At 37.1% G+C, this 19,071-nt stretch overlaps 1 protein-coding gene across 1 annotated transcript in view; it reads left to right on the plus strand.

Annotated features, from left to right (window-relative positions):
• Positions 1–19,071, plus strand: part of mbd2 (methyl-CpG binding domain protein 2) — a 76,219-nt gene that overhangs the window by 37,206 nt on the left and 19,942 nt on the right. Inside the window, exons 2-4 of the mRNA XM_008115106.3 lie at positions 2,736–2,895; positions 5,839–5,976; positions 18,479–18,569. Of these exons, the coding sequence (XP_008113313.3) occupies positions 2,736–2,895; positions 5,839–5,976; positions 18,479–18,569 (389 nt within the window). The remainder of the gene's footprint in view (positions 1–2,735; positions 2,896–5,838; positions 5,977–18,478; positions 18,570–19,071) is intronic.

Raw genomic sequence — 19,071 nt, forward strand, 5'->3', positions numbered from 1 at the left:
CCCAGAAATCCCAGCCAGTTTACCAGCTGTTAGGATTTTTGGGAGTTGAAGACCAAAACATCTAGGGACCCACAGGTTGAGGACCACTGCTTTAAAGCATCAGAAAACAAGCTTCCCGGCCATCAATGTGGCATCATTTTAGATATCAAAACACGGCTACAATGTGTCCTCTCAGCCTTCTTTTCTCAAAGCTCAACCTACCCTGTTTCCCCTAAATTAAGACATCCCCAGAAAATAAGACCTAGTAGAGGTTTTGCTGAATTGCTAAATATAAGGCCTCCCCCAAAAGTAAGACCTAGCAAAGTTTTTGTTTGGAAGCATGCAGGATTGGTAAATGTACATACCATAGATAGTTGTACATGGAAATAAAGGTAGTAACATGAAATAATAATAATATAATAATAACTTTATTCTTGTATCCCACCTCCATCTCCCAGAAGGGACTCAGGGCAGCTTACACAGGGACAAGCCCAACAACAACATAAATTTACATACGAACAGAAATTTAAAACAGTAATTTAAAAATAGTATAGCAATAAAATATAATATAGAAATTCTCGAAAGGGTTCACAGTTTGGTTATGCTGGTTTTTGATGACAACTACTGTACAGTAGATAATAAATTTTCATTTTTAAAAAATTCAACCATAAATGTGAATTCTTCTTTGTGGAAAAATAAGACGTCCCCTGAAAATAAGACCTAGCGCATCTTTGGGAGCAAAAATTAATATAAGACACTGTCTTATTTTCGGGGAAACAGGGTACCAGCTCCCTAAGCTGTTCCTCACTGGGCTTGGATTACAAATCTTTGATTATTTTAACCACCCTTCTCTGGCTATGTTCTAACTTGTCCATACCCTTCAAGCCTCCTCACATCAAGTCAAAGGCAGCATTGCTCAATGACATCAGTTCCAGGGCTCAGGCTACAAATCCCCAAATCCCCTTTCAGCCTGTCCAGTGGGACGTTCTGGGTAGAGGTTTCTGGGAACAGTCTAAAAGTAATTTTTCCATGCACTCCTCACATCTTCATCTGCCCATCATCAAATGTGTGATAAATGAGAAGGGTGGAAATGAAGAATGGTGTGTCCAAGGTGTCATTGATGGTATTTGGATGCATGGTGGGCCTTGCGTGCAATGTATATGCAATTCTTGAGGTTGCATAACGTTTTCCTAATTTAAGACACATTTTTGATATTCTTTGAAACTTTTGGAAAAAATACAGAAAAGCAGGTGTGAAGTCTACAAATAAAACTGAAGATAATAGGTGGCACATGTAGCATTACTTTTTTGCCCCATTTAGTGATCTTAAAGTATGCTTTGACAGCTGTGTGCCATGAAATTGGCATTCACATATGACAGCCTTATAAATAAGAAATCTCCAAGAGCTCTGGTCACTATCTGTTCAGGACCATGGGTTCTTTATTGAAACTATCAGTCTCTATAGTGGTCTTTAATTTTACTGAGCATCAATGTTTTACCAAGTGATTTGTATCATTTCAAGATGTGATCGGAGCTAGATAATTTCAGTTGAGTAATTTAGGACTTCTTGTGGGGATTCAGGCTTGTTTTGCTCTAAGGTCCCTTCATTTCTTTTTAGCAGTTCATGGTATCACAATTTCATTGTCCAGTTTTCACTTTAATACTTATGAGACATACACTTGATTTTAATTTGGTATTTAAAGGATACATCTTTATGCCAGAGAATCTTAGCTCTCCTAAGCGCTAGTCTTTTACTACAGTTACAGTTTTGATGTATGACTGAGCCAAGGCATAGATAATCTTTAATAATGTCATTTCATCATTTGCAAGTTATTGATATATGACCAGTTTTTCTTAATATTCCACTGCAACCCTGCTTTTGCGCTTTTCATTTTAATATCAGTAGATATTCCAGTTCTCTAGTTTTCTGGTAGTATTATTGTTAATGGTCCTTTCCCAATTTTCACAACTTCTCCTTTTATTATTTATTTATTTATTTATTTGCTACATTTATATGCCGCCCTTCTCACCCCGAAGGGGACTCAGAACGGCTTACAAATTAAATTTACATACAATATTATATTAGTATAGTACAATACTGGTAACAAATTACTATATTGTACTGTATCAACATATTGTAATATTATTAGTAATATTACATGTAAAATATGATATATAATTAATATTATTATATTGTATTATTAGTATTAGGGTTAGGGTTAGGGTTAGGGTTAAGGTTTTAACTTTAATCCTGCTGTCTATATGGCATTTTCTGAATAGAAGTTAAATAGGATGATAAAATGAAGTCTTGCGAATATCCTGTAAAATATAGTATAGATTGAGCATCCTTTATCTTAAATATTCCCAAATCCAAAGTACTCCAAAATCTTCCACATGAGTGGATGAGATAGTGACATCTTTTCTTTCTGATAATTCAGTGTGCTCAAACTCATTGTTTCATGCACACAATTATTAAAAATATCGTATAAAATTATGCTTGGGCTATGTGCATAAGGTGCATTGGAAAAAAATCAACTGCATGTTTAGACTTGGGTCCCATCTCCAAGATGTCTCACTATGTATTGTGTGCAAATATTTTTATTCCAGAATCTGAAATACATAACATTTTTGGTCCCAAGCATTTTGGATAAGGGATTATCAAACTGTATTCTTGTCTGACCTGAAAAGGACTCATTTCACTTTGTATGAAGGAGTCTTAATGATTTTTCTTCTTTTTCTTTTTCATTAAATCTGTAGTCCAACTGGAAAGAAGTTCCGAAGCAAGCCCCAATTGGCAAGATATTTGGGGAACACTGTTGACCTCAGCAGTTTTGACTTCAGGACAGGGAAGATGATGCCAAGTAAACTACAGAAGAACAAACAGAGATTGAGGAATGATTCACTAAATCAAAATAAGGTTTGTTCACAGATCCACTTTACTGATACAGGTTTCCCATATTACAGGTCAGATGTGTTTGTTGCCACCTTTTGATGCTTGGGAATATACTTGTAAGGTACAGAATTTTCTGGGAGTTGTAGTTTGGTAATGTACCAGCACTCTTTGCTAAACAAGGCTCAAGACTTTGTAAAACTATAACTCCTATTATTCTTTAACATTTAGCCATGGCAATTAAAGTGGTGTCAAACTGCTTTAATTCTACAATTTAGATGATGATGATTATGATGGTGATGATAATAATAATAATAATAATAATAATAATAATAATAATAATAATAATATATTTATTATTTGCCTCTTCTGATGGCTCAAGGCATGGTACAACAAAGTCAAAACATATAAACATAAAATACATACAATAAAAACATTAATAGAAACACATCACTATAAAAACATTCACCAAAGACATATACAAATTGAACATATAGCAGCAATATACCGTATATACTCGAATATAAGCCGAGTTTTTCAGCCCTTATTTATGAGCTGAAAAAGCCTCCCCGGCTTATATTCGGGCCAAGGTCAAGTCAGCAGCGAGCCTGGAGGCCACAGTATGTTTTCTTTTCCAAAACCTCCCTTCTTCGCTTCTCCTCCCAGGCAGGTTATCTTATATTGTTTTGAGAGAGAGACAGAGAAGAAGCAAATGTTTTCAAAAGCGAAAGGAGAGTGTGAGATGCAAGCCAGATTGCATGGGCAGAAGGGGAAGAAAAAAAAGATATTCTTGCAAATTTGCACTATTCATTACTATTATTATTATTATTATTATTATTATTATTATTATTATTATTATTATTACTACTACTACTACTACTACTATTATTGCAAGAACATTTGAGTCCAAAGGGAGGGAAGGAGGGAAAAGAGAGCAACAGAAGGTGTGTATTTCTTTTTATTCCTAAGGAAACAAAAACGAGGTGGGTTTTTTGCGAGGGGGAGAGAAGTTTTAAAAAGCCTTTTCTGGCTACTGTTAGAGTTTGAAAAAGAGAGAAAGAAAAGAGGTGGGAAAGGGCAGGAGAAAAGAGGACAAAGTTGTTTTTAGGGGGGCTTTGCTTGCATTTCTTCCTTGGGTAAATGCATGCCCCAAAGCTTCTAAATATTTATATAGATGTTCCCCCTACAAATACATTAATATATGAATTTTCCCCTCATATGTTTACAGGTCTTTGCAAATCCTATGTAAATATAGATAACTAGAGATTTCCATGTACCTGTATATCTGTTCCTATATGTATACATTAATTTTATATATGAATTTTATATAAATTTTACCCTCACATGTTTGCAAGTGCAGAGGGAAAATGCGTGTGCGCGCACACACACACACAGAGATGTCTAGATAGATATAAACATTGATAAATAGGGCTTGGAAATATTGCAGGAGGAAAATGCACATAGAGAGAGGATTTGCAAAGGTTTCAGGGGGAAATACACATGTGAAATTAGTATATATAATGGTAGATCTATATCTATCTCTGCATTGTTTATGTAGGCATTATATGTTTGCCTGTTACTATGTTGGAAGCTGGCCTGAGTCCCCGGGGGAGAGAGATAGGGCAGGGTACAAATTAAGCTGTTGTTGTTGATGATGATTATTATTATAAAGTTATTGTTGCTTTTCCACTTATAGAGTTAGTTTACTGTTTTTCTTTGAAATACAGTAAATATTCAAAACATTTAACCCACTGATGCCTCAATTAATGTAATTTTATTGGTATCTAATTTTATTTTTGAAATTTACCAGTAGCTGCTGCATTTCCCACCCTCAGCTTATACTCGAATCAATAAGTTTTCCCAGTTTTTTTGTGGTAAAATTAGGTGCCTCGGCTTATATTCGGATCGGCTTATACTCGAGTATATACGGTAATGTAAATAAAAACTCATGATTGAAAATGGACTGGGTGGGTCTGCCGGAAGAGATGGATCTGCAATTGTGTTTTAAATTATGACAGCTGATCTAGGTGTCCCAAAGGGTGGATTGTGCAGGAAAAGGTGATCCTGTAGGTAATCTGGACCGAAACCATGTAGGGCTTCAAAGTTGTGCCGCTAGTGCAACTTGTAGCATATAAGATATAATAAAGCAGTGGTTCTCAACCTGTGGGTCCCCAAATGCTTTGGCCTTCAACACCAAGAAATCTTAACAGCTGGTAAACTGGCTGGGATTTCTGAGAGTTGTAGGCTAAAACACCTGGGGACCCACAGGTTGAGAGCCACTGTGATAAAGGAAACCAAATATACTAGGATGTATATGTGTATCAGTGTGATCTTAACTTTCAATTTAAGGCTGGGAAAACACCTATTCAAATGTTAGCAAGACATGAAGGGAATAAATGTTCTGAGATTCCAATACTTAAGAATGCTTAAGTGGAGTGTTGATGTTAACTTTTGATGAAGTCTAGAATCACATTGACTTTTTAAAGCTGCCGCATCACACTGTTGGAAAATGTCTGCGTTGTAGAAATCAAATAGCCCCATAAATCTTGAATGTTAAAAAAATTGGCTTCATGTATATCAGTGGTTCTCAACCTATGGGTCCCCATATGTTTTGCTCTTCAAATATCCCAGAAATCCTAACAACTGGTAAGCTGGCTGAGATTTCTGGGAGTTGTAGGCCAAAACACCTGAGGACCCCCAGGTTGAGGACCACTGATGTACATCTCAAGGTAGAAGATCTGAATTTATTGAAGCTATCTCAGAAGCTTGCAAGGAGGCTGTGAGTCCTTGTGTAAAATAGTCTATAAACCCCCCTTTTTGTATTATGTCAGTTGCTTGTTCAAATGAATTTAGTTTTCAGGACAAAAATATGGAAAAATATTGTTGCCTAATTATCATCCCTTCTTAGGCTAACTTGTTTAACTGCTTTTCCATGAAATAACAATTGATTTCTTTTCTTTTCTCAAATAGGGAAAACCAGATCTAAATACAACACTGCCAATAAGACAAACAGCTTCTATTTTTAAACAGCCTGTGACCAAAGTTACCAACCATCCGAATAACAAAGTGAAGTCTGATCCACAGCGGGTGATAGAACAGCCCAGACAGGTAACTTGGGTGATGGTGGCGTCTTCTTAAAGGATGTATTCTCAAAGAACAGGCAAACCCTGTCATTCCGTATGATGTTATCGTGGTAGTTAAAAGTGGGATATAGACATTACTACAACTATGTGCTGTAAATGGCACCTAGGTCAGAGTGCCAAGCCTTTTAAAACATTTTAATTTAATATTTCTTTACTAGCCTTTTTGCCTTTTAAAACTATGTTAATTATTTATGTATTTTAACTTTGTTAGATTGGGTTGTTGTGTGTTTTCCAGGCTGTATGACCATGTTCCAGAAGTATTCTCTCCTGACATTTCGCCCACATCTATGGCAGGCATCCTCAGAGGTGAGGTATGAAGATGCCTGCCATAGATGTGGGCGAAATGTCAGGAGAGAATACTTCTGGAACATGGCCATACAGCCTGGAAAACACACAACAACCCTGTGATCCCGGCTATGAAATCCTTCGACAACACTTTGTTAGATTGGTTGTATGGTACTCTTCCCTGACACCTTTGGATAGAGGATGGGGTGTTAAAAAAGTTTAATCAAGAATAAAATTTCACTTTCTGAAATGTATTCTCAAAATTATATATTGAAAATGTTGGCAGTGCAATGAGCATGGGGTGGAGCCAAAGCAAAGCTGGTTTTATTTCTTACCAATTTAGGTGTTTTCCTGCTGCAAAGCAAAGCAAAGCATGGTTTCTTTTTGTGTCTACAGAGAATAAGCCACAATGCCACTGTTTCCTAGGTTGCAAACCAGAGTTGAGTTCCCCAGAGAGCCAGTGCTTTAAATAGTCACTTGTCTCCAGTTATTAATTCTAGAGAACAGCAAAATAAATTTGTGCCATAGGCAAGAACATTACATCCCACTGTGCCAGGTTTTCCTTCCCTCTGTTTTAACCACTGGACTATTGTATTGCAACCTTTGATTAACCTATTAGGAGGGAAAATTATATGTGTCTTGCACGTACACTTCTTTTTATTGGTTTTATTGGAACTAAGCATCCCATCAAGCATGCTTAGGATAGTAGCCTTGAAACCAGTCTTCAAGCTGCCTGACGACTTGAATTTCATAGGGTTTTTTTAGACAAGGCATATTCAAGTTTTTTTTTGCCTGTTCTTTTCTCTGAAATCTATCCTACAGCACTTGGCATCCATTGATGGTTTCCCATCCAAGTAATAATCAAATCTGACCTTACTTAGCTTCCATGATCAGACGGAATCTGGTGCCTTTACAGTCTTTAGGTCTTTGAAACCACAGTGTAATTTATTTTTCCCCCCTTTTAGGTGAGGATATCAGCATTTCAAAGGTTCTGAAACCCCATACTTTTGATTTGCAGGAGTTTTTGCTTCTTCTCTCCTTCCTTCCTTTTTTTGATGAGCCAAAGGCTTTTTTCTTAATGTCGTAATTCCTCCTCTGCTTCCCAGATGCATAGTATCGGAAGTCTTCTTTTGATCTTTGTGGATGGCTAGGTCCTCTTAAAATAGCCTTATCCTTGAAGATCACTTTGAATACTCTTCAGAAAATTCATTTTCTCAGCGGAAGGCATAATTTAATATGTGAGAAAGAGTTCCAGGCAGGTACATATGAAATATGTTCTCCTTAAAATCCAGCTATTAGCCTCTTGTGTTTCCACAATGGATGAAACGATATATCTTACTTTTTGTAATGCCCACATTTTTCTAAGCAAAAGTTCATTCTGCTCTATTTCCATATAACTTTTTAAAAAAAGTTTTCCCAAATGTCTCTGAAACCTTGTGCACATGAAAACTCTACACATTTTCTCATGTCTTACACACTTTATGACCAGGAAAGCTGAAATTCAGTACAAAAATCAAATTCTGCTATGGGTTTAGGAATTGGAGATTAAAGTATAATATGAACCTGAAGTGGCATGGTGAATATGCTCAGAGTTTAAGTAAAAAGGTAAAGGTAAAGGTTTTCTCCTGACGTTAAGTCCAGTCGAGACCAACTTTGGGGGTTGATGCTCATCTCCTTTTCTAAGCCGAAGAGCCGGCGTTGTCCATAGACATCTCCAAGTCATGTGGCCGGCATGACTGCATGGAGCGCCGTTACCTTCCCGCTGGAGTGGTACCTATTGATCTACTCACATTGGCATGTTTTCAAAGTGCTAGGTTGGCAGGAGCTGGGGCTAACAGTGGGCTCTCATTCCGCTCCTGGGATTTGAACCTGGAACCTTTCGGTCTGCAAGTTCAGCGCTTTAACACACTGCACAAAGTTTAAGTATGAACACTAAAAGAGTTCTGCAAAGTGCTGAATCAATTTTGAAGTTTGGCTCAGCACTTTGGAAAGTTATTTTGAAAGTCAGACTAAAACCTGGATTGGATTTTCCACCCCATTTTATCTTGCTGACGTTTTTAATAATCAGGAAAATTCCATGGATCACACCTCAAATGTCCGACATACAAAACCTGTCAATTGCTACTGAATGTCAGACCGTCCTTTTTTTCTGGAGTCATTTCCAATCTCTACCTCCCACTCTCTCTCCATAGATGTATGATATGTATTGTCCTTTTTATATTGATTGTTTATTTACTGAAATTAATTGTGCTTATATTGTAACAATGGGTATATTTAATTTGAACATTGTTGTAAGCTCTGTTGCAAATACAGTAGAGTCTCACTTATCCAACATAAACGGGCCGGCAGAACGTTGGATAAGCGAATATGTTGGATAATAAGGAGAGATGAAGAAAAAGCCTATTGAACGTCAAAATAGGTTATGATTTTACAAATTAAGCACCAAAACATCATGTTATACAACAAATTTGACAGAAAAAGTAGTTCATTACACGTTAATGCTATGTAGTAATTAATGCTATGTCTGTTTTTATTGTTTTTATTGTTATTTTAAAGCTAAGTGTATTGTTTTAATCTATTTCTGTAAACCGCTCCGAGCCAAACTGGGAGTAGCAGTATACAAGTCTAATAAATAACAATAACAAAATAATAACAATATAATTATTGTATTTACGAATTTAGCACCAAAATATCACAATGCATTGTAAACATTGACTACAAAAATGCGTTGGATAATCCAGAACGTTGGATAAGTGAGTGTTGGATAAGTGAGACTCTACTGTAGATGCAAATACCTTTAATAACAGATGGCTATAGTAATGAGTATTTTAAGGAGGCACCTTAGTAGTAGAAGAGTACACACAACTTCTGGCTGGTTCCCAAGTTAAATTCTTTGTACCTCTGGTGGAAAGTGTCTTCTGATTTGGAAAGATACTTTACCTCTGGGATTTTGCCAAAGTAATAACAATTGGGCGAGTGTCCTGATTCAAAAGAGTAAAAAGCAGTGAAACAGTTCAATAAAAGTAATACAATACACTCATAAAGACCTTTCTTTTAAAATCTTAGCTTCTAAAAGCCTGCTGTCACTGATAGTAGGACAAGAAGAGAGCCATTTGGGAAACTCCTTGGAAAGGGAGTTTAGGAGCTTAGTGATAGTGAAAATACCCTGTTTTTGGATTCTATTTGGTTGCGTTTGTGAAGATGGTGGGACTAAGAGAAGCTATCTCTTGTGGAAGTCAGGGCCAGGGAGGTTTCATGTAGGTAGACATGGTCTGGTAGATAGCCTGGACCTGAAATAGGAGGTATTTGTGCAAGTGATATGAGGCACATAACTTGTATTTCAAGCCAAATGTTGTGTCCTACTATTTGTAATACAGATTTTAAAAGTTTACATCTGTATAGTTTGTACAATGGGCCCTTGGTACTCGCTGAAGTTTGGTTCCATGATAAACATAGCCCACATGGATACCAAAAATTTATGGATGCTTAAATCCCATTATATACAATGTCTTAGTAAAATGGTGTCTGGTATATGAAATGGCAAAATCTAAGTTTGCTTTTTTGGAATTAAGCAAAAAATTTTTTCAAACTGTAGATAGGTGAATCTGTGGATACAGAATCTGTGGATATGGATGATCGGCTGTAAGTGTGTGTTTCCAGGTACACAGCCATATAAAATATACATGCATATACAGTAGAGTCTCACTTATCCAACACTTGCTTATCCAACGTTCTGGATTATCCAACGCATTTTTGTAGTCAATGTTTTTAATACATCGTGATATTTTGGTGCTAAATTCGTAAATACAGTAATTACTACATAGCATTACTGTGTATTGAACTACTTTTTCTGTCAAATTTTTTATATAACATGATGTTTTGATGCTTAATTTGTACAATCATAACCTAATTTGATGTTTAATAGGCTTTTCCTTAATCCCTCCATATTATCCAACATATTCACTTATCCAACATTCTGCTGGCCCGTTTATGTTGGATAAGTGAGACTCTACTGTGTATTTATTTCATCTAGCTTTGCCAAAGACTACTCAGTGCCGAGAATAACAGTGTGAGTCTGGTGCTGTTCTCAGAGTCCTAACTCTTTGTCAGATTTACCAATTTCTGTTGTATCGCAGTGAGAATAAAATTGAGCAATATGTGCTGAATGTCAGCCCACATCAGAAAATGACCACAATATCTCATTTGCCACAAACATAAAATTTTATACACATTATCAGTTGCGGTTTGGTTCTAGGGCTTCCCATAGATATCAAATTCCATGGATGCTCAAGTCCCAGTATAAATAATGGCAGTAAAATAATGTTCTTGTGTAAAATAACAATATGAAGCTTTGCCTTTTGGATATTTTTTGAATTTTGAACCACCGATGGTTGAATTCTTACAAACAGAATCTGTGCATGTAGAGGGCTGACTGTACATACAATATGTATATGTGGTCAGAGTTTATTTGGTGTGGAAAAGAACAAATAACAATGTATTTTCCTGGTCCAGTGCTGTTCTCTAATCCCTTCTAGCTCTTTGTCAAATTAACACATGGATTATCTTTAGCACGATGGTTCCCAACCTTTGGGCCTCCAGGTGTTTTGGATTTCAGCTCCCACACTTCCTAACATCTGGTAAGCTGGCTGGGATTTCTGGGAGTTGAAGTTCAAAACACCTGGAGGTCTTTGGAACCACTGCTTTAGTAAAGTCAGTGGGGAAAAATAGGTAGCCTATGTTGAATGACACCCCACACCAGGAAATAGATCTCAATGTGGATTTCCTAAGGGTTCTAGAACGGTAAAGTCATTATTACTGTAGCCACAACCATTGTTGCTTTGGGGAAATGTCTTTTAGGTCTTCAGAAAAGAGCTCATAAAAATAACCTTGAACTAAAAGCCAGGGATCAGATGAAAATGCCTGGAAGGAAGGACCTTTTGATTTCAGGTTCAGCTAGTGTCCTTTTTGCTATAAGTCTGTTTAAATAGAAAAGGGACTCAATTCAGATTTTGTGAAATTCTTCATATAGCTGGTAGCCTGGACCAAGTTTTGGGAGAATGCATACTCAGCACGACAGGAATGATTTCTTTGTGAGTACAGACCGTATGTCCAATATGAATTAAGTCTTTTAGGAGATTGCTTGGTGCTGGTGTTGTTGGCCCAGCAGCAATTTTGCATAACCATGGGATGTTTTAGATGCCTGTTAAGTAATGTTTATTACATGCGTGTTATGTGATGTTTCATTTCCTCGGAGTCCAAGCAATTAATTTTCCATCCAAATCACCACTGGACATGAACATCACTAGGGCTGGTGTCATCTTGTGAGATAACACATGCGGCCATCCCCATGGACCTCCTCCCAAATCACAATATTGTGGCAAAATACCTGAAAATTTGACAAAATCAGCAGCTATTTAAGAAACACCAGCAAGAAAAACTTCAAGGAGTGGTTGGAGTGTGTGCAGATGAAACAGCATGATCGGAAGTATCATTGTAATTGGATAATGAAGATAGCTCTGACCCAGAGTGCATGCAAATTAGGAAGTTCAAAAAAGTAAATTGGCAGAGAGTTTCAACCCTGTAGGTATATTGATACACTACATGTGAGTGTATGAAAAATGTGGTTATATATAGCTTCAAGGATATTTTAAAATAAAAAATAAAGTTTCTGCTGAAACACTCCACAAATTTTCTAAAGACAACCATTTGGGTGTCACCTCTTCTGATGGTACAGTCAGGGTAGTTCGCATTCCCCTAGGTCCAACATGTAGCACCTTGGAACATTTATGGCAGCTTTTTGTATATCATTTGATGTCAAGTGTAGCGGATGGTAATGAATTGCACATGTTTTGAAAAGTGAAATGCGGACAGCTAAAATGTTCAATTAATCCAAGGGTGGTCTTCAGGGCCCCAGGGTCATTTTTACACACACATACACAGACATAAATTAGTTCCAATTCACTCCAAATATCCTCTAGTGGGTTGTGAAGCATTTTGACTAGATAGAGACCTAAGATGAGGCTGTTTTCTAAATCAGGAAGCAAATAGGAACTGATGTTTGGTCATTTCCTCTTGCTAAAAAGCTTCCACCTGGACCTACAATTGTTCAGTGGACCAAAACACAGCAGAAATGCTACCATGCCCCCTAAAGGGCATTCAGGGACAGGAAAATATTTTTATTCCTTTTTTTTGGTGGGTGGGTTTGCAATGTGGATGCAGCCGTCCAGGGTCTCCTCATGGGCTAATGCAGTCCCCTGGCTTATCAAAGTTGCCAATCCCAGAATAAATAAATGAGAGAGGGGCAGAGAGAGCCCATATCTGCAGAAAGAGGTGGGCTGAACTTGCCCATGCAGTGCTCCTTTAATTGTTGGTTTCCTTGGATAGTCACTCAGCAATTAACCCCAAGTCAAGTTAGGCACCAAGAACAAAGATTATCTATTTTGATATGCCTGATAAAACCTCAAGGTAGAGAAAAGAGAACCCAGTTTCATTGTGGCTTCTCTGTTTCTGCTCTGCCACCAGTAATGTCACTTAGTTTTTCTCACTGAAGGAATGAAAATAAAAGGAAGCATAATTGTCTTTGAACCTACCGTGTTTCCCCGAAAATAAGACAGTATCTTATATTATTTTTTATTCCCAAAGATGCACTAGGTCTTACTTTCAGGGGATGTCTTATTTTTCCATGAAGAAGAATTCATATTCATTGTTGAAAAAAAAAAGAACATTTATTCTATACTGTACAGTAGTTGTCATCACAAACCAACATAACTAAACCAGACAAACTGTGACTCCTGTCAAGAATTCCTTGTTATTTCCATATACAACTGGTATGTAAACCGCCCTGAGTCCCTCTGGGGAGATGGAGGCGGGGTATAAAAATAAAATTATTTATTATTATTATTATTATTATTATTATTATTATTATTATTATTATTATTATTATTATGTATATTTACCAATCCTGCATGCTATGGTGTTTTGTTTGGCGGGCGCCGGGCATGCTTCCAAACAAAAACTTTGCTAGGTCTTACTTTCGGGGGAGGCCTTATATTTAGCAATTCAGCAAAACTTCTACTAGGTCTTATTTTTTGGGGATGTCTTATTTTCAGGGAAACAGGGTAGATACATTCTAATAGTCATAGAATATTTGGCCATTTCTTTACTAGCATTGCACACCTGTGTAGCCTTACTAACCATCAGATTGCTTTCTTAGTCAATCTAGATTTTAAGGAGAATGTGTACTGCCCCAGATATAGAGGGTGAGTATCCCTCATAAAGGTTTTGATCCTCCTTCGCCCAGTTTTGGAATGCCTATATTTGCATATATGTACATAATATCATGGAGATGGATCCCAAGTCTAAACATGAATTTAATTGATGTTTTATATGCAGCTTATACATATAACCTGAAGGTAATTTTATTCAATATTTTAACAAGTTTGGGCGTGAAACAAAGTGTTTATATATAGAACGATCAGAAAGCCAAGGTGTCACCATCTTATTTGCCCATGTGGACAGTTTTGGATTTTGGAGTACATTATATTTTGGGATTCTAGAAAAGGGATGCTCAACTTGCATATAAACCTGCATACACACACATGGCTTTATATCATTTTAACCTGTTTTAAACTGTGTTTTCCCACTTACAATAGGATTTTCTCAGAGATAGCTGCATAATTTTACAATTAAAAAATAGTTCTGTGTTGCCGCTGTCCAATGAATTCTCAGAAAAGAAAGCATGCAGAATACAAGATTGGGACATGTGGAAAATCATGTGCTATGATAGATAGACATACTTTTTTTGGAAAAAAAGATATAACCTGACACTTGGAAAATACATTTGTTTACAAGGGAAGAAGGGAGGGAAAAATGCTTCTTAAGGTCTGTCCTTCTAGCCACTTCTCATTTTTATCAGTTTTCTTCTAAATTACAAATTGAAGAGATCTGCTGCCCATGCATAATAGGAATATCTTGTTAGTGGCTGAAAAGATTTGTAATGAGTTTAATATTTAAACACTGGGACCCTAATAAAAGGATTAGTGCCTCAGGTCTAACCACAGGTGTCATTGTAATTGGGGTGTGGTGGCCACTGCTGAGACTAATATATAGGTTATAGTAACCCTATGGGAGTTTGATGAGGGTTGGAGGTCGGTGGATGAAGATAGAAGAGAGCGAGTTTGTTGTACATACCGGAAATAGTGTTTGTACTATTGCTCCAACCAAAGAAAGAAAAGCCTTCCAGTTGGAATTAAGAGCTTTGTGTCTGTGTTGTTCTTGTTCCTGAGGAGACCACTTTACAGCAAGAAGGTATTTGGCTCCCTAACAGGAGTGAAGAGTTCCTTCTGCTGTACATTGGGGATTTTCAAGCTATTTTGAACACTGGGCGGGAAGGCCAAGATAATAATTGAAAACTAGTTGCCTTCTCTGAGGAGCACATGGGCAGCCATAGCTGTGTGCTTCTGCTGAGAGAAGCACATATTGGAGATGGTCGGGTCATATCTCCATTCCCCACCCTCCAGCAATGGGAAAAAAATTACAGGAAAAATAAATTATGGCTGGCTAGATTGGAATGTCTCCTTGTACATTACTCTCTAGCAGCTCCATTGAGGCTGTGCTATCTGTGTGTGTGTGTGTGTGGGGGGGGGGGGGGGTCATCAGAATTGTAATCCCAAGTAGTGATTTTCATTAGCTCTGCTTTGCAATTAAAATTTCCCACCTGATGTCATCTATATAGTTCATCCCACACTGATAATGACTGTGTAAGTCAGATATGGATCATATAGTTTACATGTGGAAGATCCTACAGTTTTGTTTTGTTTTGTTTGCCAGAATGTCTAGAATCAAAGAATAAAACACTTCTCAAGAGAGGATGAATATATTTATGGTCTTAGGCCCCTTATACACTGCCATATAATCCAGGTTATCAAAGCAGATAATCCACATTATCTGCTTTGAACTGGATTATATGAATCTACACTGCTAGATAATCCAGTTCAAAACAGATAATCAGGTTTTTATATGGTAGTGTAGAAGGGGCCTTATAGTGTCCATGCTTCCAGGCTAGATAATATTGACCTAGGTGGAGAAATACTATGACCTGGAGGATATCCATAGTTAAAGGTATTTTATGTCATTTTGACTCAGTTCTATAGAATCCTGGGATTTGTAGTTGAACTATTTAGAATTGTGTCCCAGACATCTCTAGTTGAAGGGAGTAGACTAGAACTTCCTTCTAAGTCCCTCCATGAACTACAAACCCTAGGATTCCAGAGAAACCAGCTATGACAGTTCAAGTGATATCAAACTGTGACAGTAATGAAATTGTACAGTTGACTCTCCATATCCATGGATTCAACTATCCACAATGTGAAAATATTTGTTTAAAATCCAAAAGACAAAGCTTCATTTTGCATTTTATACAAGGGGACCATTTTACTACACCATTGTATATAGTAGGATTTGAGCATTCATGGGAGTTATAGTTTGGTGAGGCACACACACTTTGGCAAAGAAGGCTAAATACATGACAATCTACAAATCCCATGATCTCATTGCATTGAGCCATGGCAGTTAGTGTGGTGCTAAAGTGTATTAGTTCTACACTGTAGATGTACCCAATGTTTCCACCTTTTATCTAAATCTGCCAGTATGAAAACCAAAATCAAAGCTCTTTGGGAAATAAGAAGCTGTTGATGTTCAAGTAATGCTCTTTCAGTGAAAAAGCAGAAATGAAATAATTGAGTTGTCCTGAAAAAAATCAGTAAATAGTGGCTGATGCTGCCTGGCCCGAGCGGTCACTGTCACGATCGTCTTCAAATTTATCTTAATTGGACAATGAAGTATTAATGACTTTCACGGGGAGAGCACTGAGACGAAGCAATTACGTTAATGTACCAAGCTCTCCCACCACATTGTCAGTCCAAGCACGGCTCGGCAAGGATCACCTAACTTATACGACATAATTGTAGCCTAAATTGATTTAAAACCAGCTAAATGGGAGCATTTTATAAGGTCCTTCTAGTAATCATGCAAATGACAAAGGAAGATCTCAATCCCATTTTTAGTTTCTATTTTGGCTGAATGAAATAGGTTTGGGGAAGAAAAACATAATAATTATTGAAGGTGCACATTTTCCCCCTTAGGGGTAAAAAAATGCATTTGTAGAGTTGCACTTGAATGCATTGACTTTTTGGAATGTAGCATTTTTGAAAATACAGTAGAGTCTCACTTATCCTAGCTAAACGGGCCGGCAGAAGCTTGGATAAGCAAATATCTTGGATAATAAGGAGGGATTAAGGAAAAGCCTATTAGACATCAAATTAGGTTATGATTTTACAAATTAAGCACCAAAACTTCATGTTATACAACAAATTTGACAGAAAAAGTAGTTCAATATGCAGTAATGTTATGTTGTAATTACTGTATTTACGAATTTAGCACCAAAATATCACGATATATTGAAAACATTGACTACAAAAATGGCTTGGATTATCCAGAGGCTTGGAAAAGTGAGGTTTGGATAAGTGAGACTACTGTAATATGGTTAGATGCCCATATATCATTTGCAACATCTTTATAACTGGGTGAGCAATTTTGAAGTGTCTGAGGAGTTATTTTCCACTGACTTAGATCCCTCTCTACAAGCTGCACTAATCTTTTCTTCAAAACCAAAAACAGACAGAAGTTTTTTGCAAATGAAACAAAAGGCATTTTGGCCTTGACAAAGGCTGCATTTAGCTTTTTCTCTATTAGGGTTGTCAGAGAATACTAGAGACAGTTCTTGCAAAAGAAGAGGAGGTTTCAGCAGGTGTTGCCTGTTACCTGGCTGTGTCACAAGCAACACTTGGTGAAGTTCCCTCTTCTTCACAACCATTAAGTGTACATGAGCCCTCTCTCTGAACGTTATTATGGAACAAAACGATAATAACTAGAAAGGGAGATGATAGCCAGAGTGGTGTAGCAGTTTGAGCATTGAACGACATCTCTGGAGACCAAAGTTTAAATCTCCGCTTGTCCATGGAAACTCACTGGGTGACATTGGACAAGTTGCACACTGATATCCCCAGCAAACCCTACCTTAGGGTTTCCATAAGCTGGAAAGGACATAAACAATGAATAAGGGAGAGAAAGAATGGAAGGAGGTAAAAAAATGCAGAAAGCAACTAAAACTCATGAAACCAAAGAGAGGATCTGTGAAGAACAATCAGTCAAACAGACACACAAGAAATTAGCTTGATCAGTTTGATAACAGATCTATATAGAACAGAAGATTTAGACTATGGGGCACCTTAGTCTAAATTAGACCTTCCCAACCTGATGTTGGACCACAATATTTACCTTACGTGAACTGTGCTGGTTGGAGTGTTGGGAGATGTAATCAAACATCTTACCAAACCCTATCCCAGGCATTGAAAAATTGAGGTCAAAATTTGAGATTTAGGATGAACTCTTGTGATGTAAAGGGGAAGTCCTAATGATGTCATTAAGCATGCTATATTAAGTTTCAACTACATGGTTTCTTTGGCACAAACTTTGATGGACCACCCAATTCTTCAGGTATATCAATGGCAAATAAAGTGTGTTACTCTAAGCTCCACAAAACTCAATGTTGCTTTCACAGCAGTAAAGTGATGTATCTTGTGACCCTAAGACAGGATTTTCTGAGGTTGAGAGTGTGTGGCATGCCCAAGGTCATACTGGGTTTTCATGGCGGAGTGGAAATTTGAACCCTGATTTCGGTGCCATAGTCCAGCACTCAAACCACTTTGCCATGTTGGCTCTATACCATACTGGGTCTCCTTTCTCTTTAAAAGTTCTACCTTGAAAGTGAAATATTTGACTTGATGTTTTGTGTTTCTGTGAACCGACGTGAAAGATTGCTTATGTTTTAGAAAAATGGTATATTAAAATAAATATCTGAATAGATAACTCAAATAAATATTTTAAACCCAGAATTATTCCTTGCATTGTTAAGTGTATTCTAAATATGTCTGGATGTGACATCCTTTGAACATTTCTGCATGCTGCTGACTTGACTCTCAGCATGCCAGTCTTGGTATTGTGGCAGAAGGAAGAAATTAATGCTTATATAATGAGCATTCACTGTACTTTCCAGAATGTTTTGTCATTAGAGATGTTCCTCATTTTTTTTTGTATTAAACCAAGGCCGTTCAATATTTCAGCTCTTCTGGGAGAAGCGGCTACAAGGCTTAAGTGCATCAGATGTGAGTGAGCAGATCATCAAATCCATGGAACTGCCAAAAGGCCTTCAAGGTATTCTATGCTTAAGTGACATTTAGTGTCCCCAGACCACAATTATTAATAATTAATAATTATAAATAATTAATTGTTTAACACAATTTTATTCATTTTATTTATCAAATGGATTTTCATTTCACATATTCTGAATAAAAGATTTTCTGAAACAACTGCTTTTCTTTAGTGATGTAGGAACTTGTCCCTATCCTTTTGCAAAACTTTGTCTGAGTGGAACCTACCAATAGGCAGAGCTTGGGGAAGTTACTTATTTGGACTAAAACTCCCACAATCTCTATGGGGGTTTTTTTTGGCACAGGTTAATGACATTATAGGGGAATATATCGTAACTGCAGGTGGTTTGGAAAAATGCTCAGAAACTTCAATGGGCCAAAAAGCTGGAGTGAGATTGTTCTTGTAACAGAAACTGTATTTGACTACGATTTCATTTCCATGCAAAGTTCAAAGTGCTGACTAAGATCTGCAAAGCCCTATAATGGCTCCAGGCTATCTGGAAGAC

This window comes from Anolis carolinensis, chromosome 2, assembly GCF_035594765.1.
Source record: "Anolis carolinensis isolate JA03-04 chromosome 2, rAnoCar3.1.pri, whole genome shotgun sequence".
NCBI lineage: Eukaryota > Metazoa > Chordata > Lepidosauria > Squamata > Dactyloidae > Anolis > Anolis carolinensis.